Below are 21884 nucleotides of genomic sequence, written 5' to 3'. Positions count from 1 at the left end.
AAAGAGTAAAACACAATAGTTAAGCTGTACCCTCATCTCACAAACCTAGAGGAATATCCTTATAAGAGAAGTGAACTGAGTAGGCTAATCCTAGAAAATTTATCAGTGACTCACATTCTTTCCTTGTCGAGAAAAGCAAACAAAAAGAACAAAATTCTACTCTATAAATACAGTAAACCAGAGTTCAGGCCCCCTTCCTCACACCCCCATGGCGCTAAGGTACATAACAAACTAGCTATGAGACATCTTAAAATCACAAATTCCTTAAAGTTAGCAATATTTTTCTGTTTTCCAAGAGTATAAAAGTGAAGAGATTAATTACACCAAATGACACACAATGTAATTATTTTTAGCTCTGATTCAACAGGAGATTTACAGAGAGATTAGTGGTCACCAAAGAAGTATTTGCATCTGTTGTTTATGTTATGACATCTCAGATCAAAGCAAGGCTTTAAACTTTAATTTTCCATTTTCCAAGTGAATAATGAAACTGGAAAAAAAGATGAAGATGTGAGGAGGGAAGTACTATGGAGTATTAAACACACTGAGGACAATTTTGAAAAAAAAAATGGACATGTAAGGTGAAGACCAGAGGTTGGATCTGTCAAACTTCTCAACACTCTGCTCCTCATCCCCTAGATTATGTACATAATTTTATGTGTCTTTGAACCATTCCAGTGATCGTGGAAACACTCCATGTTTCAAATGAGGCCTGTGTTGGCCTCAGGCTTTGCTGAATGTCCAGCCCTTTGCGGTACTGTGTCCAGTGTGCTTAATTCTGTGTACCCATGGTAATACAACATTTCTGTGGCTGAAGCTAACAAAGTTAGTACTGAGTTGCAGTGGCAGAAATGAGCCCAATAAAAACCCTGCAGTGGAAACTCAGCCAAAATAAGGCTTCTTTCTAAACAGATTCTAAGATTTTTCAAATATATATAAATCTTTGAGGAGCTGATTCTAAGTAGGTTGAGGGTCTCTTTGAAAAGGTAATTGATGTGGATTCCAACAGTCAAAAAAGATCTGTTAACTACCTTGTAAAAGGGGAAATCACCAACAGAAAAAAAAAAAAAACAACACAATAATGACAAAAACCCTGCTTAAGCCATTGTCTTTAATGAGATCATGATTAGACCTTTTATACAGTTAACTAAGAAGGAAAAAGATGAAAGATGCCTATGATTTAATGGCATGACTTAGAAAATTATTAGTGGTCTGGAGATCCCGTCACAAACAGCTCACTTGTAAAACAGAGCTCAGGTCAATAATAGTCAAAGGCATTATCATTCACTAGATTTCAGAGGGCTTTAATGAAATAATTTGCTGGCTTCAGTTCAGTTCATATGCCCTCATCCTGTACTGAGATCTCTCCATGGGAGGAGACTGTATAATAACGATGCTCACAATTTCAGCTATGTACAAATGTACCAGTACACACATATATCACTAGATGATATTAGTCTATACATGCATGCAATGGTTGGGACTGAGAAGTCCTGCCTTTTTTTCAAGGAACAGTCATCATAAATTATATCAATTTGTGTCTTTGTCTGCAAGTTGACTCGATATGGCAAGTGTTGGGCTTACGTCTAGACTGACGTCATCTTGGCTTTATTTATGGCCCTTCTTGGGCACAGTCAAGAGAGTAGAAATTGAACAAAGTGTCATTAACTATGAAAAAAAAATTGTCCAGAAACACCTCCTTTCTCTCAGTACTCATTTACATATCACTGTTGGTATTACTTGGAAAGAGTGTAAGGAAGGTAAAACAGGGTTAAATACAAGGCTGACTTTAGGTTGGCATTGTCTTATAAAAATATTTCAAGTCACTGTGTGGATTTAAATTCTTACAGAATGTTCTGTTCCCTTAACTGAACATCACATTTGATTTGTCTGGTTGAAAATATTTGGATTATTTATTTATGTTGGAAAAACTGTATGAATTTAAATTTAATTTAATGAGCTAACTAGCTTGTCATTTAACAGTATCAAAGTTTCACTAAATTTGAAAAGTAAATGTGGTTTGAAGCAAAATTAGGGAGACGGTTGAAATAACTACTTTAATCTGATTTTGGAAGTTAACATAAATATAGTGATGTATAGCTGTCATGTTTTTCAGCAATTCTGATGTCCTGTTACATGTGCTTTTCTTTCTAAGTGAGATAAAGTATTTCTAGTGGAAAGGCTGGCCTGCATTTTGAATTTGGATGTATTTCTCTTACACAATTTTCTGTGCAGAAAGCACATTGTATTAAATAACCTGTAAATGTTTAAAATTAATATAAATCATCCAAGTAAGAGGCAATAAACCCATGTCTTTTTTCTGTTTACATCTTCTTTTACATAAAATTATTCCAGAAGGATATTTACAGCAATTAAAAATCACTCTCTTTACTATTAAGCAATCATTTTGCTGATGCACCAAAGGGCAGTATCCTAGGAATTGCAGATTGAATAAAACTATTTTACCATCTACATCTTTCCTTGAAAATTCAGAATTGTTTCCTAAAATATATCGCTCCAACTACTAAGTCCACGAGACCTAATTATATACTGTATATTTCATTTTTAGCATTCATCTCTTCTCAAGAAAACCTTTATAGTTCATGCAAGAGTAGAATAGGCTTTGTGTATAAATGAAATAAAATTAAATACCAATCTGATTAACATTTCAGGACTTGAAAAGCCAGTTTATATTAAAAAACCTTCTTACTATTCTGGCTTTGCAAACCATGTGTTAAAAGATGGGGATTATGAAGATCCATTACAGTAGTAAAGGATTCAAAAATTCTTCTTTGCGCTGGCTCAGCTGATCTACAGTGTGGTCTGTGCCAAGACCCTCCACCTTTCTTAAACATAGCAATGAAACACATCCACCAGTGAGCCATTCTTCACATTTGTGACTGGTTGCTTCATTCTTTCAAATGTCAGTACTTCTTTGTCTGAAGCATCTTGGTAATAAGAGGGCAAATGTTTGAATCATACATAGAAAAGTTCCATTCATGTTTATGAGGATATTTGTTTACTAACCAATACAAAGCAGCACTGGTGTAAGAAACAAATGGTAAGAAACATTTTTTCAGTCAACACTTACATGGCATTTAATTGCAGTTTTGTGATTTTGGTAGTTCACACAGAGCTTACCTTCAGAACTGCAGCATTTACCTTTTACTTACAAAAGGAAATTAGAGATGCTACAGAGAGGAAAATTACTGGGACAGCCCATGTTTTAGTTTATTATTTCAGAGGTGTGTCAGAGACTTCTTGTCAGACAAACTAGCAGCCTTGTGAAAAGTTCACAGAAGCCATGAAGCCGTAAGTTCACTTGGTTTTTAGATGCTCCTTGTATTTCAATGTGTTTTACGTTTGTGACTATTAAACAGGGACTCACACTCTTAATTTTAGGAGCAGATGAGTTATCAGTGCCAGCTTCATTTTCACCTGATAAATTCACAGACTCAACTGTTGAACACAATATTTTCTGGAAGGATGGAAACAGAGTCTACTTCTTGCATACAGAATCCACTGTTGTATACACGAGTACACTGTCACCACCAGGAAATTAGGGAATAGACTAAATGTTTGTATTGAGCTGTCTCAAGAATAATCAGCTCCAAATGCCAGTGATCCAGAGTCCATACCCCTTCTGCCTGACAAAAACAGAAGCAGGATTATGAATGCATTGCATTCAGGTAGGGCTGGGTGCATCCCTGATCTGCACTGAGTTTCTGGGAGCTAGGACAAGGGAAAAAAGGTAGACTGTTTTTCTCTCACATTTTTGTGTTGCCCAAAAAGAAATCTATAGGGAATTTGGTAGTACGCTAGAGGAACTTCTTTCTACTTCTTGCTAAAATCTGCTCTCAGTCGTGAAAGCAGGCTGGTTTGCCTGCATGTCACTGAAATGCTATGCAGCCATCTCAGACAAAAGGAAAACTCGCAGTAACCGAGACTAGCACATGTTTACAAGAGTGTGAAGGAGAAGAGGGAGAATCACATAGTCTAAACACTCAGCTGTTGGTTTGGATAAGGAAACTTCAACCAGAATGGAGTTTTGCAGTACGTTTGAGATTCGTTATCTAGTTTTCTTTGGCAAGTAGAAGAAGTCCTACCTGGAAAAGTCATTCAGATCAGCCAAGCTATTGCAGTGTTCCAGCTGAGCCTCTAGTCCCACACACCACAGGTGTGTGGATGATGATGAAGACAACGTTTTCATGCCATGACCTTCTCTCATGTGGCAGCAGTGGACTGTGGGTCTGCTTGGAATGTCCCCTCCTTTGGGGTGCCGTGAAAGCAGAGCTATTGCTGCTGCCCAGCTGGGAAAGATCTGCTACTGGAACTGCAGAGAGACAAAAAAGATAAGCTTCAAACAAGCCCCCAACACCCTGACCTTTCAGGAAGTTCAGTTCTCAACTGGATCTCTGCAGCTTTTGCTCATTTTACATAATCCTTCCTGTATTCTTCCTTTTAAAGAAAATACCTTTGTGATGGCCTTGCAGTCCACTTGCAAAGAAAGGAACAAAGCCCTGTTTTCCTGCTTCTTTGTCATCCCACTGACAAAATGAACAGTGCCACTACTTCCACTTTCATCACACAGAAATCCATTATACATTCTACACATTGTGCAGAAATTTACATCTCCCCTTCCATTTTCCTGCTGGGAATTTGTGGTAGCATGGTAATTTATCTCCAGTGGAACAGAAGCACACATGTTTTAGCTTTTTTTCATGTCTAGAAGCTAGCAGTTTAGTCCAAATGTAATAATGGTTAATAATCCCTATGTGCGTGCTGGCACTAATGTTAACAGCATAGTTGTCACTTAAAAATAATCTTGGATAGCATGTTAATAGATTTACAGTAACATGGAAAACCCCCAATATTTGGTTTCAGAATAGATTAGAATTGCAGACAACTAAATAATAATAAAATACTAGCATTCCTGTTGGCTTTGGGAAGATAATTTTACCTGTTCTACAGCTGAAAGTCAAAAAGAGAAGGGTGACTGCAAAACCTCCATTGACTTTAATATGTCGGGATTCCGGACTGTATCTAACCTTCCTGTGTCATCCCAGCAGAAGATCACTTTGGTTTTTCTTCTTCCACAGATAAATCTGTATGTGTCCTAACCCCACATTATTTGACTTCATGGAAATGAAACCACAGCATTATTTGCATGGAAAGAATTGGATCCAGATGAGACAGGGATGCAGTGGGGAATCAGGGCCTGTCACCCTACATGTCTCTCTGACTCTAGTTGGCTCTATTGCTCTGGCGTCCTCCCCACCTGATCAGACCTTCAGGCATAGCATAGAGTTAACGCTGTTTTTATCAGCATCATTACCAGGGATGGAAAACCTGTGTCCTGAGAAAGAGAACACCTATGCTGGAACATTTATTCCTGACTTTTGCATGGGTTATGTTCAGGTTTCCTGTGCTCTGGGCACAGGGGTTTGCAGTGGGCGTGGGGTTCAGAGGTGTTTTGCAGTAACTGATATAGTTTCCGTGGGTCCCCTGAGAGAACAGATCTGAGTACGATTAGAGTCACAGTCACAGCATTCCTTTAGTGCCTGACAAGATTTTTCATCTGTTTTCAGTACTGAAGTAATTGCCATGCTATAATGTTCTGACTACAGGGCATGAATGTTATTCCTAGCTAATGGGCAGAATGTATAACTATTAACGTGATTGAGACCTACATCTCAGTGAAACCTCTGCCAAACTTTCCTCAAGATTCACAAACACTTTATTCTCTACTATTATGGTACAAAGTGTGATAGATATGAGTATTATTGACGTCAATTCTTCTTTCGATTGAATAGCTGTAGCCGTGAGAAATAATATCCTAATTCCTATATGTTCTGCACATGTGGTTAAACTAATGACCTGGAAGTCGGCATTTATGTACAGTAACTACAAAGTCAATACAACAGATACTTTTCCTTACCCCTGAGGGAGAAGAACAGTACCACATGGCTATCATTATGAAAATGAGATTGAACTAAAATCCTGAATCTGAATACTTGAAAGTTTAGGAATATCTGTATTTGATTTTGAGCCCTGGTCATCTCTGATTCTGAAGAGTTACAGCATGTTTTAAAGGCTTGGGATATTTTCCTTTTATTTAATAGTCCTGTTATTCTGATATGTTGGTTTATTCAATGCATTTTTGATTACATTATAAATGCTTCTGAGTTATTACAAAACCACACTTCTGAACGCAATTTTGCTTGGCAGGAAGACATCACTCTTTTTGTTATACATGACCTACTTGGGATTTATTATAAAATTAAAAGTATTGTAGAGGAAGATAGAGAAAGCAAACCCAATGAGAAAATCTAAGAATTCATATAAGATCTGAGTGAAGGACAGACTTGAAATAACTGGTGTGTCTCCTCTTTGACTCATTGCTCAGTGTTTTCACTACATTAATCATGCCAAAAGGGCTGTCACTTTATATTTGTGAACTGTGAAGCTCCGTCAGGGCAAGGGCCAGTACATGTTCCTGGATTACAAATCGGAAATGACTGTGATCATTATCACTTCAGGCCCAGAGACACTGTGTGGAAATTTGCAAATGACAGTAGCAACTTAATTAGTGTGAGAGTTTGTCTGACAGTCCCTGCTGCCTTGCTGGGAATGCGGGAGCAGTCACGGTGCCAGTACTCCTGGGATCACTGGGAAGAAATTAATATTTAGATCGTCCAAAGGATACATCCAACAGTTTCTTACTATTAAAAATATAACTAAAACCATTTCACTTAATTTTTAGTATAATTCTTTGTATTGAGCATGCAAGAATCTTAAACCATTCATGTCTCGATGTTTTTAACTTGGTTATTAAGCATAATATTTGCGAAAACATGTCTGGTGGCTTCTGTTTTTGCTTGGAAAACTAGATATATTTTCAAATTGCTGCATGTAAACTGCCCATCTCTTTGTTTAGCAATCCATTTGTACCATATGTCACTCTTCCTCTGTCCAACCTTTGCTACCTCTTTTGATCTGCATGTGTGCTTATAGACTTACATAATTGTTGTTCATCTATGAATTTATTTGTCCTGTCTTTGTTAAAAACAGCAATAGGAACTGTGCATCAGCCAGAGAAGGCGAAACTACTGACAATGAAGTAGCAGATAGAAAATTGAAGGCTGAAAGCTTCCCAATTTAGTTCATGATTTCTTGACTTACAAAGGAATGCCTCACAATAATATTGACTTCCAGGAAGAGCTGTGATTGTGATAAAAAGAAGTAGGAAGGAATATTCTTGCCAGGTTCTGAGAAAAAGAAAAAAAGCTGGCTTTTTATGCTTTATTCTCGTTCATTTCTTCTTTACAGTGACTTAGGTGCAGGAATATCTTCAAAAGATTTAAAGTTTCAGATTTTCCCTAAATTTAAACATGCTTGGACCAGTTTTTGTTTTATGGAAAGTAAAAGAAGAGATTTTCAACCCCATTTTCTTGTCATTACTACTGGGTTTGTGCTCAGTGCTAAGTACAGAATGGCCTGATTCTACTCCTTATGACTGCAACTCCAGTACAGTTATTCCTTTAGCAGCATTTGGAAATGCTAATACTGACTGCCTGTACATGAGCTCTCTAGAGAAACCTGGAGTTTTACATGTCACTCAGAGGCTGCAGCATTCAAGAAGTAAACCACAGCAAGGAATTGATCGCTGTAATCATATTCTAATCTCACTCCAACAATTGAGGATGAAGGAGATTGTATTAGCACACATTTACTTAAAGGAAACCTGTAATTGCTGCCTTTCAAAATCCCCAGAAGAATTTAATGAAAAGAGGGACCAGAATTGTCTTCATATATTTTGGATACTCTCATATTTCCTGTAAAAAAAGGTCTTATCTTTCTATACAATTATTAAAGCCATAAAAGGGTATATATCTTGAATTCTGCCATTTTAGACAAACCAAGGCACTTTTGTCTCATTAGATTTCATAGTCTTTTCTGCAAGCTAACTTGAGCACCTGAGATTTAATTATGTGGTTTAGTGAACTCCAGATCTTTCTACTGCTGCTTCTGAAACATGTTTTTTATAATCTCTTTAGTGGAATGAATTTATCCTTATTCTATATATATACACATTTATGTGTATGTGTAAATATATGTACACGTATACTGAACATGTGACAGTTTCAACGTGAGATTTTTATGCATGTTTCTCATTTTAGTAATTATTGGGAGTATTTTGCAAATATTTTATTTAAGTATTTTAATTCACTGTTTGACATGTGTTCAAGCAATCAGTTCCATCAGCACAGGGAGAAACCCAATTTTCTGAGGCTGCACATAATTTGGCAGGACCATCTCCCCAGTATGCAGAGTTACATGTTCATTATAATGCTGAGAATTATAGGTATGTCTGGGGGTACTTAGAGATTAATGAGTATATATAGAATTTCAAGAATGGAAAGAAAAGGTGTTAGAATTTGTACTAGTAGTTAACTTTTTTATGGTGCTGTGGGAAACTAAAGTTCTTATTTTACTGCTACAGATATTTCTGGAAATTTCATTTATTTGTGCCTTCAAATTATAAAATGATTCCAGCAGAGATGTATCAATATCATTTTTTAATGTCCATAGTAAAATTAAGATAAACATTTTCATGTATCCAGAATATCTGTCATTAAACCTCTTGTGCCCAGATTATTATAGTAAAAGTTAAGAACCATAAATATAGCCAGACTTTATAGGACACAAATGAATATTGTTGCCTACATTTATAACCCACGTTTTAAAGGAAGTTGTTATGTATACACTTATGTAAATCTATGCACATAAATACTCTGTGTGAGAACATATAAATTCTTGTCTAGATATTAATTGCTGATAGTCTGAAGTAGTTCAGCATATTTCAGGCCTTTAGGTCCCTGGGTTCTGCAGAGGAATGGATTTTACAGCGTACAGAGGCTTTGCTTTTTGCCGTATTAGGTATCAATGGACAAGAACATCAGTCTGCAATAGAAAGTGGAATCAAGGTGTTGCAGCTAAATGCTGAACACAAGACAAACAAAATAAAATAATATTTGCCATTATTAGCCAAAGGAAAGGAGGAGAAAAGAACAAGCCTCTTGTTAAAATATTCTGTGTAGTGTAGATAGAACTCTTTTAAATAGAAAAGGAGCATCTCCCTTAAGAGGAAAGGCTGCGGGAGTTGGGTCTCTTTAGCATGGAGGAGACTGAGGGGTGAGCTCATTAATGTTTATAAATATGTAAAGGGTGAGTGTCACAAGGATGGAGCCAGGCTCTTCGCAGTGACAAACAAAGATAGGACAAGGGACAATGGGTACAAACTGGAACACAAGAGGTTCCACTTAACTATGAGAAGAAACTTCTTCTCAGTGAGGGTGACGGAACACTGGAACAGGCTGCCCAGGGAGGTTGTGGATTCTCCTTCTCTGGAGACATTCAAAACCCACCTGGACGCCTTCCTGTGTAACCTCATCTGGGTGTTCCTGCTCCGGCAGGGGGATTGGACTAGATGATCCTTCGAGGTCCCTTCCAACCCCTAACGTTCTGTGATTCTGTGATTTTTCACTAATTAAGACACGCTGAGTTGAGGGATCTCATCTATTTACAGGCACCTTGGCTGCTCAGGTGCTCTAGCTTGTTTAAGGCTTCACTGAGAAGCTGGTTTGGTAGCAGCATGCTCTACCATCAAACAGACCATGAACCATGCTATCACTGCAGATATGCTCTGCTTCCATTTCCCCTGTGTTTTGAGGTAAAGTTAGCCACATGGACACTAATCATGGCCACCAGGATTAATGGCCCCGCACTTCTCTTTTTGGAAAAGGCAAAACCCTGCCATGGTTCAGTCCTTACCAGGTGCCTGTGAAACATCACAGGCATTGCAGACAGGGAGCACACAATAAGATTTGCTTTTCAGGTAAAGCTGAAATTCAGGAAGCTTAAAGTATTCCCTGTCACCTATCAAATGATACAAGATCACTTTCAGTTTTCCTCACCATTAGGTTATTGATGATAGGAGCACACACACAGACGATATGAATGCATTGCACACAGATCATGAGTTACACTGGGTGTTTTAGAACTGATGGGATGCAGACTGGATGTTTTGTAAATCTCTCTGGGTTAAAGGTAAAAATAAGTATTTGCCTGTAACAGTGAGGAAGGTATTTGGTGGCCCAGGGGCTCCCCTTGCATTCCTGTAGCCCCATCTATATTGAAATTGCAGTACTTTTAGTGCTTTCAGTGCATTTAAATTTCCCATTTATTCTGTATAAAATGATCCCAAATTAAGACTATGGATGACTGGCAGTCATCATCATAATATAATGTCCTGGGTCTTCAGCTAACTTTGAGACTTTGTATCAGGTGCTGATGAAAGGCACAAGGGTAACCTCCAATGAAGTTACAACCTACAGAGAAAGACAGACAAACGGCAATGAAAAGGATTTGTGATTTCTTGATAAGGGAGGACCTAAGACAGAGAAATTAAAAGCCGAATGCAGAACTCATGGCCATGAATAAGGAGATTCCCCTCCTGTGATATCTATATAAGGCACTACGGAAAGAAGAAACTTGTGCAAAGCCTAGTATGTAATGCAGCTGAGTCTTAATTTCACAACCTTTCTCAGAAAAAAGTTTTCATACACAGAATACCAACAATACACTCATATGTCATAGTGATGAGTGTAAGAAACCAAGCAGAAATAAAAACAGATTGAGTAATGTAATGTTAAAACATTGTACTACCTCCTATAACATGAATAAAAAGTTATAAATTCCAAACTATACTACAATTTCCCAGGTTCACTGAAAGTTTAGTGGTAAACTGGCAGTGCACTATAGCAACCAGAACTATTTATACAGCTTAAGACTACATTTTTCAAGAACCATGTGTAATGTAGTGAGGAGATATTTCAGTGAAAATGATTTTGATTATAAGTCATATATCCATCTTCAGGAATGAGTCATAAAGTGTCTAAATATTTTTCTATACACAAGTTGTTACAAAATTAGCCATTCTGAAAAGTACTTCTCACCAAAAGTATCTTTGCCAAAGAAAATGAATTATCTCCGCACTTTAATTAAAAAAAAAAAAAAAAAAAAAATCTCCCCAGATGTTAATTTGTTTAGGGTAAAATTGCAGATGCTACCTTTTCTACAATTATGCTTTCCTCTTCAGTGTATATTGGAGATGGTTCATGCTTGCAGTCAACTGTATAATCATAAAGAAATTTAGTTTGTAGAATTAAGTGGTTTGGAAAGTTAGATCAAGAAAGAAAAATATGGTTGATACTGTAATAAAATTTGTAAAGATTGACATTAAACTGGATAATCCTTTGAACCAGAAATATTACTAATCAGTAGAAAATACCAACATATTGTTCTGATTTACTTGTTGTAAGTAGCTTCCTTATGGGACCATTTAATCACATTTGATACAATTCTCAGTTATGCTGCTTATTGATTTTATTAAGCCTTAAGGTTAAAAACCTGAGATCTAGTATTCATACAAAAGTAACTGAAATTGACTCGTAAGTTGTTCTGTATGCTTTTGTAATAACTGTAATTAATTACATTTGAGATGACGAATACGTTTCATTTATACAGATTTTTGGGTCTTAGTCTAGAAGTGGTCAAGCTTTTAGAGTGATATAAAACTTTGAAAACAAACTGGAAAGGTTTCTTGAAGATGCCTTAGTAGAAAGCTGAGATTGAATTATCAGCCCAGCACAATCAATACTTGGCCTAAGTCAATACACTGTCTTTGATATGCCAGATATTACATGAAGAAGTGAAACTCAACCTTCTTGACCTCATAAATTACCTGTATATTCAGTGTTATGCTACTGGGTAAAGCTAACTGGGGAAGTCTTCTAATATCTTGAAACAAAAAAAGTCTGTGTTCCCCATATGTTGTATTGATTGGTGTAGCAAGGACTATTTCTATTAATATTAAAGTACAATGCTTAATAAAATACTTTTGCTTGCAGTTTCCTAAGATTCTAGTGGGATGTCGTACAGCGTATTCCTTCACCATCATTATGTATCATTGCCTATTATATTTTATGTACCTTACTGTATAACATAACGTGATACAGAGATGCCAAACTACCACTGAAACAAACCTGAATGTCCACAAATTGATGGATTTTCAGAGACTGTAGTTTTCAAAGAAGCCTAAAAGAAGTAACTTGAGTACAATACTGTTGTAGAGCTGGTTGACACAACAGTTTCTCAGATGGTTCTGCAGATTGGGTCCCTGCTAGAATGTATTCATGCATTCAGAAACATCCTGAGTGACTCTGGTGAGTTTCCTCATTCTGCTGTTCTATGCAGAACGGTTCCTTTTATTTGTAACATTATGTGGTTTTGGTTTGTTGGTTGGGTTTTTTGTTTAATTTTGTTTTGTTTCATTTTTTAATTTGTTGTGACTTTAATTCGTGAGACTCTTCTTTTTTTATTGATTTCCTTCTAGAAGTTTGATTAGCAGATGAGTTTTCCAAACCTTTTCTCAGTCCAATGGAGATTTTACTATGGAGTTTGATTTCAAATATGGAGTCTGTGAGCTTCAGTCTGGAGTAAAGAAATAAAAACACATGAGAAGAATGAAAAAATAGAACTAGAAAGAACGTAAAATATCATGTAATCTGCCTGATATTTACTAAAAGTATGCTTTTATGACTCCCAGTGATAGATTTTCCACAGTTTTCTTGCAGAATCCTTTTCAGTATTTAACTACCTGCAGTTAGAAAACTTTTTCCCTAATTTGAAAAAAGTTAAACTTCATTTACGGCAGCTTCATGGGTGTGGAAATAAGATTATTCTCTTTCTCTTTGCAGTTTCACATCCTTCTAGTCAGTTATTTTCTTGTTAGCCTTCTTATTAAGCTAAACTTTCCTGTCTTTCCATTTTCTAGATTTGTGACCATTCTTTGTTTTGTGTACGCTCTCCCAAAATAACGTATATCTTTCTTGAATTGTAACATTCACAACTGGAGACAAAACTCCTGCAGACACTTTATGATGCTAGATGCAGCAGGCAGATTACTTCATATATTTTGGAATAACCTCTTACATCCATTATCACAAATTTCTTCTAACAAAAACGTCTGGTCATCTTTTTGTTTATCTGAAGGGGAAAACTTGATTTTTTTCTTTTTTTTTTTTTTTTTTAACTAGCTAAAAGATACTTCTATATTCACAGCAAACTTCTATTTGACCGAAGGTTGTTATAAAACCAAGCTTAACCACCATAGTGTCAAGTGTCATTAGTACATTGGAAGTTACCTGGGTTAGAAATCTCAGTATCAGTCATCTGGGGCTGAATCAAACAAGATTTGGCTGCTGACATATCTTGTTTCATCTTAATGTAATCAGTTAGCCAACATCTGAGGAAGCTTCTTCCTCAGATAGATCACTTGTTATGTCCTTGGGTGCAATCTATATTGCAGTCCTACTAAGTCTAATTGACATTAGATTTGAAAAGTAGTCACCTTCATTTTCCATTTGATGTTATATCTACAATTTTTTCCTGGCTGATGTGCACTTTCCTTGACATGCTTAAAGCACAGGTAAGGTTGTTCCAAACAAGATGTAGATTAGAGTGTTAACATTTGAGCATCATTCATTGCCTTTATGTACCATCCATGTTCATTTTCCCTTATTCCCACTGATCACGTGTGGTCAGAAATAGTGGAAGGATGTATTCTGGTTGGTCTCTAGTCCTAGAATCTGTAATATGAGAAGACTGCATCATCGTAAATTTGTTGGTTTATCAGTCTTTTCTCATTGGCAAATTGTTTGTGAAATATGCTATTTTTTTTTAAATTTTTTTTTTAATATGTGTAATGTTGGACTTTTCAACACACAAATAAAATTGCTTTTTGTGGTGATAAACTCTTTCCTAACCCCTTTGCCTTCTGAAAAAGTCACAGAAATTCTGTGTTATTCTATATATTTCAACTTCTTCCAGCTTACTCCGACTAAGGCTGGTCATGCATTTATAAAATATAAATTACATCAAATGTCAATTTTACATCCCACTCCCCAAGGCAGTTTGTTAGTGTAGGGAGGTATGTCCCTCCCTGAGACAGAAAAGCAAAGAAAGAAGAGAAGAGCTTTAATTGCTTGTTGTGACAGAGTAGTACTAGTACATTTTTTGGTATGCAAAGCAAGACAAGACAAAACAGTTCTTACCAAATATCAGTGGTACGTTACTTTCTATTATTCCAAATGACGTGCTTTATGTGTTTAATGGTAGGAGAGGGAAGCAGATTGTTGTTACTTCAACTTGCATTCTTGTTCTAAGGCAGTGTATGAAAACCTGATGTCATCTGGATATCATAACAGTCTTTACTATATAACTACATGGGACCAACATTACTTGATCAAAGTAAAAGCTCTTATGTTATTTATAAGCCATCTGCCACGAACCATTATCATTTACTTAGGCTCTAAGTTACAGTTTCCATTTTAATAGTTCTATTAGTGTTTGGGTGGCTTCTATGAAGATTGTTCAATAAATATGGTCCAGAAAAACCTAGGTACTTTTAATGCATAATTATCTGGAATGTTTATTAAAGAATAACACTGAACCTTCTGACAGTTTTATTTCAGAGAATGTTATAATGTTGTTATTCATCCCACCAATAATTCTGCATTACTGAAAACTCCTGTGCAATGTAAGGAATCTTATCAAAAGCAGATGCAGCTGAATAAAGATCAGGATCATCAATGAACTAAAGAAACTCATATAGTAGAACGGATGGGATGGGGTGAAAAGAATGCAGAAAAGAATTCTGTTTCACTTTTTCTATAAAAAGTAACTGAAATAGGAAGAAACAGTAATATAAGGATTTAAAAATCCGAATGTAAGAAGTAGATTCACCTGAAAAGTGTATTTCACCATGCATTATATATTTACTGTTTAATGCAGTGTCTGGACAAATTGAGTTTAACTTAATTATAACGTGAAGGGATTCTAAAAAATGACCTCAAACCCTAAATGTTCTTGAATTTACTTCTGTGAGTGGCTGCCTGCGTGCAACATTTTCTGTGAGGCCACCCTGCAAGGGTCCTTTTACCACCTGTTAAATAGATGCTACTCCTCTCAACTAACCACAAAGAAAGCCGAGTCTAAGGTTCGCTACACTTAACACAAAGCCTCCAAAGAAGGGAAGGCTTCAGATAAAACTCAGTGCTTGGCCATAATGAACCTGGTAAATGTTGGTTTCCTGCAATAAAAATAATAGGTGAAATCTTGGCCTATTGAAGTCAATGGGAATTTTGCCATAGATTTTAGCAGGGCCATTATTGCAACCAATAAGTCTACTGAGCAAAGTAAAATAAGTGGGTGAAGGAAAGAAGGGGAATTAATGTTACAGATCCTACACATTATTTCACTCCTTGGTCAACACTCCTTTGCCCAAGTGGATAGCTCCTGATATTCCTGAGATGTGTTCACAGAAACTATCGTGGCAGTGTTTCAAATACCAAATATTTACAAAAGGATTTAATGAGTAATTCTGAAACAGGAAAATCAGCTTTGTTGTTATAGTGAGTCAGTCTCAAATTCAACCAGAGGTTGTTTTAGGGGTGAGTAACTAAGGGCAATTGCCCAAGAGTGAATACCAACAGGAGTGTGTTAGACTACAATAATTAAAAGTACAATTTATCCAATACGCTTCAGTCTATGCCTATGTTCTTGCTAGTCAAAACCTGCTGTAGCACCACGCAGATGCAGTTAGTTCTTTCAAACACTGTCTTTTCTGTAATGTGAGTAAAATAACAGGCAAAATATTTACTTAGAATACTTAGAATATTTACTTTTCATCTTTTTATATTTACATCCCTCTCTGTGTTTCTTTTTACTGATGTGTGAAAATATCTAATTTCTGATGTGTAATAAGTTCAGCCACTATATTTTTGCATGGATTTTCCCAGGCATCCATTACATACATAGAATCGTAGAATCATAGAATCATTTCGGTTGGAAGACACCCTTAGGATCATCCAGTACAACCATAACCTAACTCTAGCACTAATCCATGTCCCTAAGAACTTCATCTAAATGCCTTTTAAATGCCTCCAGGAATGGTGACTCCATCACTTCCCTGGGCAGCTTGTTCCAATGCCTGACAACCCTTTCCGTGAAGAATTTTTTCCTGATATCCAATCTAAACCTCCCCCTCCTATCACTTATTACTTGAGAGAAGACACCAACACCCTCCATGCTACAACTTTCTTTCAGGTAGTTGCAGACAGCGATAAGGTCTCCCCTCAGCCTCCTTTTCTCCAGGCTAAACAGCCCCAGCTCTCTCAACCACTCCTTGGAAGACTTGTGCTCCATGTACCACGAGGCCCATGTACAGCAAGGCAGTTTCAGAAAGCTGCAGACTATGAAATCAAGCACTGTACAGTCACACCGCAGACATGCTCTGGTCCTATCTGGAAACAAAAAAAACCACTGGATATGAGAAAATGTATGTTTTGGTACCCCCATTGTGGGCTATACCATTGTACTTGAGAGCTCTGTGTTTCTTTTGGAGGGGAAAGCTGTGGGAGAAATTTGAACTTCTTGTTCAGGTGTTATGGCATCTGGACCAGAATACGGAGAAGCACAACCATCCAGTTTGTGGGGGTCTTTCAAAGGGATTATTTGCAACCAAGGGATATTAAAAAAAAAAAAAAAATATATATATATATATATAAAATAACAAGGAGCAAAGACTGGCTAAAAATACATTATCTGGTGTGAAAGAGATATACAGGCATACTACTTCTGAACATAAAAGGATTGTATAGAAATGTGATGGATCTGTAAAATCTCCCTTGAACTAGCTTAATACCTGTAACATATATCTCACATTAATAAACTAAAACAAAGTAAATTTACACTGGGAGTGGAAAATGGTAACATCCACTGCAGACTTTTTTTTGAATATATAATTTTCCTTGTCTGTTTAATCCCTTTTTAATACTTATCAGGGTATTCAACAATAAATTTTCCCTACCACTTAAAACACCCTGCAGGTTTCTAGCCCAGAGTAGTTACCTGGCAATTCAAGGAAATGTTTCTGTTGTCTGAAACTGTAGGACATCCACTTCGTTTTTGATCATCTGGGTATTAAGTGCTTCTCCAAAGTGGAGAACAAACAAACAAACAAACCATGAACAACTGCCTTACGCAGAAAATATTTTACATTGTGGCAGTATTCTTTCTCTGTAAAACTATTTTTAAAACTAGTAGGAGGTGCACATAAATGATCACATTTGTAATAAATCTTACGTGAACTCAGCTGATGTGGCTCATCAGACCATCTAGCATTAGTTACCCCTAAGCACAGGAATGATTATAGATAAGATGAAAACAGCTCTTCTTATTAATTACACTCTATATCTGACTCCTGGTCCTTTCTTTAGTCTTCAAATCAGCTCCATCTTGTTCTTACTCTTTAGTTGTGCAACTTACCTTTCACAATGAAACATGCTTACTGCTGCAGAAGCAGGTCCAATGTTATTGAGATTATTAGGTAAAACAGTAGTTGCTAAGTCTGGAATCAGCTAACCATAAAATCAGTCACAAAATGAAATTGACTACCAAATCTTCACTGGGTGCAAATCAGCTGATTTCAGTGAAAGGTGTTGAGAACAATGTTCTTGGCCACCTTTCTTTATGTTAATACTTCATGGAGCACGTCAAGCAAGATGCCAGAACAATGCTTGTATAAGTAAGCAACAATTTCATCATGTTGCAGACTAGTCTTGGGTTTATCGTTTGGGTGAGGACTCAGGTAGCTAGAAGAGAATGACTCTGCCTGTGTCAACTAAAACCAACTGAAACAAAAAGTGACCCTTTCTCTGCAGTGCTCAGTTGATTTGGTGGGTCCTAATTTAGATTCTGTTCAACAAGCTGCAAATGCAAGCCAAACAATATCAAAACAAAAGCAAAGGAGCAAAACAGCTTTCTATTTTTTTTTGATCAACAACTTCCTTCTTTTATTTCCACAACAGTGTCTCCATTCCTTTAATATACAATTTTTGGTCATAGATAAATTAAGCTGCATTCATCACTGAGTTTGTGAAACTCTTTGGGGCAATCTAACCCAGTAAAAAAAATCATATTGCTGAATGACTGTGAGAAAGGAAAAATCCAGGGGAGGTAGGATATGGCAGGATCTCTTCCTGGTAGGACTCACATGTAAGTTATGATGTACAAGTACGCCGGGCATTTCCCTGTGGTGAACTTTTTGTTTTAGGGGTTCCTTTTGGAGCTGTCATGACATCTCTACCACAAATGCTCACTGCAACCTTGACACAGATGGAAGCAGGCAAGGTCTGCTCCAGCTCATGCCAGCAGATCATGATTCTTGGAAAAACATTGGGACTGTGTGACTGCAAGGGGTTACCCAGACAGTCAGGTCCCTACCCCAACAGTCACAGGGTCAGCTGAGACTTGAGCTCCCCCATGAAAACACTGAAATTTCCCCTTTTGACAAGAATGCCAGCTATGCACCCTCATGTCACCAGAATGCCTAAACAGGTAAAAATACCACAGCTAAAACCTTTTCTCTTTTACAGCTTGAGAACTACATTGTGGAAAACATGAAATCTGAGATGGTGCAGCTGCAGCAGAATGCTGTGCAGAACCACACTGCCACCATGCTCGAGATAGGGACCAGTCTCCTCAGCCAGACAGCAGAGCAAACGAGAAAACTCACGGATGTTGAAACCCAGGTATGTTCCCAGAGCAGTTTTCTAAAAGCTGTTTATTGCAGGGACCTTTTCCCATCCTCTTCCTTTTCTAATGGACCACCACAGAAAACATTTCAACAGGGCTCCAAGAAACATACACAGTGGTGATGACTGAACCTTGCTATGTGTCTTTCTTTTGATTTCGTTTGGTTAGTGTATTTAGCTTTGTGCATGTAAGGCAGGCAGGACTATCCGGGAAACTAAATCAGCATTTGACTTCAAATAAAAAGCCCAGCTACCAACTCTGAATGATACAAGTGTCAAGCTAAATAATGAGTTTCAGGCTAAAACAGTCTTTGAACTCCATTGTTGTTTGCTTCTTTACAATTACAAGAAAGTTTGTTTATTTTCTGCAAGATGTTTCCAGCTTTTTGAAAAGTAGTGCATGTTTTGGGCTTTTAAACTGTGAAGAGAGGGACGAGCATCAGCTTCTTCATAAAACACTGTGTATTTGTTATTCCTGTAAAATTGTATAACATCATATGAATTTAAAGAGCTATCTCCATATCATTCCTAGCACTAAAATCACTGTTGTGATTGAAGTGACAAGAGTATCACTGTCATAACACAGAGTACAATTTCATACTGGGCTAATTGCAAAGATATATATGACTTTTTCCATTTTGAAGTCTTTTATCAGTCAGTTTTATCATATTTGTATTCGTCATTTTTACCAACTTCCTCTTGGTCTTCATAGCATGTGGTATATTACCAGCTGCACTGCATTTGCTGTTCATTTAGAACAGGGGAATTAAAGTATTGCATTTATTTGGTTTGTTCTAGTAACATATTCTTGAAAGATTGTATTTTCTGTTCTAGTGTTCTTACATTTACAACATCATTACCAAGTTTTTACACACTTGCATGACAGTACACAGAGAAACAATAGCAATTATGAAAGACAGATCCACTGCAGGTTCCCTGCACCATTTTTTCTACATCCTTATTAACAGATTAACATTCACTTATAAATGTTGTGATCTCAAATGACCACATTTTCTAAAACATAGTGTATTGACTTATGAAAATGTTAGAGAAAATCTTTAATTCAGTATCAACAGAATATCTAAATGGAAACATAGGAGGTGAAGACCTGTGGACTGGAGTATCATATGTTCAGTAAAGAAAAAGCAGGTGTAGGAATTCTTCTTATATCCCAAAAGACCTACATAGGTGTAAATGTTAAGTAATCACTAATGTTTTCCTCCTTTAAGCAGGTAAGGGACAAAATCTGAATTCCGTCTGTCTCACTTTTCCTTTGAGGAACCACTTCAAGGTAGAGGCATCATTGGCAACTGCATGAAGGAGTGAATGACTTCCTCCTTCTACACCTATTGCTGAAGAATTTAAGGGATATTCAAGATATCAGTGAGCGTGGTTCTTCCTTATTGCAGTATTTGCTCTGACTTTCAGCTCAGTGATGGCATCTCCCACCTCCCCTCTTTCAGTAGTATGAAAAAGTTGCCGGCTCTACCATCAATCAGAAAAGAATGGTGCAGGTGGCTCAAGAAAGTTAAGAGAGGCTGCCCTTGGTAGTCATGGAGGTAGCCAGTTGCATGGCAGAGATGTGACTGTAGGATATAAGGAGGAGAAACGCAAGTCAGGATCTCATGCCTGAAATAAGAAGTCCTGATACCAGAGTAAGGAGGAGTCTGAAGGACTGAATATAGAGCCTCCGTTTCCTTAAATTCTCACTGACCCTTCCCAATCTCTGATCCGTCTGAAATCCCACCAATTCCCTTTAGCCTTCCTTTTCTACCTAAAGCACTATTGATATTTTGTAGGTTGGTTCACAGATGTATCCTCTTTGTAAATCCGTTGGTGCTTTCCTGTCTTTTTATCCCTTGCCAACCTTTGTAACCTTCATTTTCTGCCAAGTCCCTCTGAAACTGTGGTGATGCTTCTTGACACTTCCAAATATTTCCATCTTGAACAACATAACAGCTGCATATTTATAATTCATTATACAATTTTTTCAACCTCTGTATTCTTAAAAAAAGAACACCTCAAGTTTCTCTGTGAATGTCAACTATTTCAAACAAAAATAAGTCATTTCTATTCTTGAAAAGGTTAGAAGGATGGCCAGCAGAACTGCTACTTTGGACTTCCAAAGGGCAGACTTTAATATATTTAGGAGGCTGGTTGGCAGAGTCGCTTGGGAGGCAGTCCTGGAGGACAAAGGAGTCCAGGAAGGCTGGTCTCTCTTCAAGAAGGTAATCTTACAGGCACAGGAGCAGGCTGTCCCCATATGCCGGAAGGCGACCAGGCGGGGAAGAAGGCTGGCCTGGCTGAATAGAGAGCTACACCTGGAATTCAGGAATAAAAAGAGAATTTATAAACTTTGGAAGGAGGGGTAGGCTACTCAAGAGGAATACAAGAATTCTGTGAGGTTATCCAGGGAGAAAATTAGAAGGGCCAAAGCCTGACTAGAGTTGAGCCTAGCTACTGCTGTAAAATGCAACAAGAAATGTTTCTATAAATGCATCAGAAACAAAAAGAGGGCTAAGGACAATCTCCATCCCCTGATGGATGCAGGGGGAAACATAGTGACAAAAGATGAGGGAAACACTGAGGTATTAAATGCCTTCTTTGCCTCAGTCTTTAACAGTCAGAACAGGTGTGCTCCAGTTACCCAGCCCTCTGAGCCAGAACACAGGGATGGGGAGCAGAATAAAGCCCAAATAATCCAAGGGGAAATGGTTAATGACCTGCTACACCACTTGAACACCCACAAGTCTATGGGGCCAGATGGGATACATCCAAGGGTGCTGAGGCAGCTGGCAGAAGTAATCACTAAGCCACTTTCCATTACCTATCAACAATCTTGGCTAACTGGGGAGGTCCGAGTTTACTGGAAGTTGGCAAACATGACACCCACCTACAAAAAGGGCCAGAAGGAGGAGCCGATAAACTACAGACCTGTGAGTCTAGCCTCGGTGCCAGGGAAAGTTATGGAGCAGATCATCCTGAGTGACCTCACATGGCACATACAAGAAAACCAAGCAATCAGGCCCAGTAAATGTGGGTTTATGAAAGGCAGGTCCTATTTGACCAACTTGATCTCCTTCTATGACAAAGTGATCCACCTAGTAGGTGAGGGAAAGGCTGTGGATGTTGGGTACTTAGACTTCAGTAAAGCCTTAGACACTG

General features: G+C 37.5%; 1 protein-coding gene across 1 annotated transcript in view; it reads left to right on the top strand.

Moving 5' to 3' along the window:
- ANGPT1 (angiopoietin 1) overlaps nucleotides 1-21884 on the top strand; it is a 165105-nt gene that overhangs the window by 57038 nt on the left and 86183 nt on the right. The window contains exon 2 of the mRNA XM_065628102.1: nucleotides 18561-18716. Coding sequence (XP_065484174.1) covers nucleotides 18561-18716 — 156 coding nt within the window. The remainder of the gene's footprint in view (nucleotides 1-18560; nucleotides 18717-21884) is intronic.

This window comes from Caloenas nicobarica, chromosome 2, assembly GCF_036013445.1.
Source record: "Caloenas nicobarica isolate bCalNic1 chromosome 2, bCalNic1.hap1, whole genome shotgun sequence".
In the NCBI taxonomy this organism is placed as follows: domain Eukaryota; kingdom Metazoa; phylum Chordata; class Aves; order Columbiformes; family Columbidae; genus Caloenas; species Caloenas nicobarica.
The sequence above is the reverse complement of the archived record's forward strand: the minus strand, read 5'-3'. Positions and strand labels throughout refer to the sequence as shown.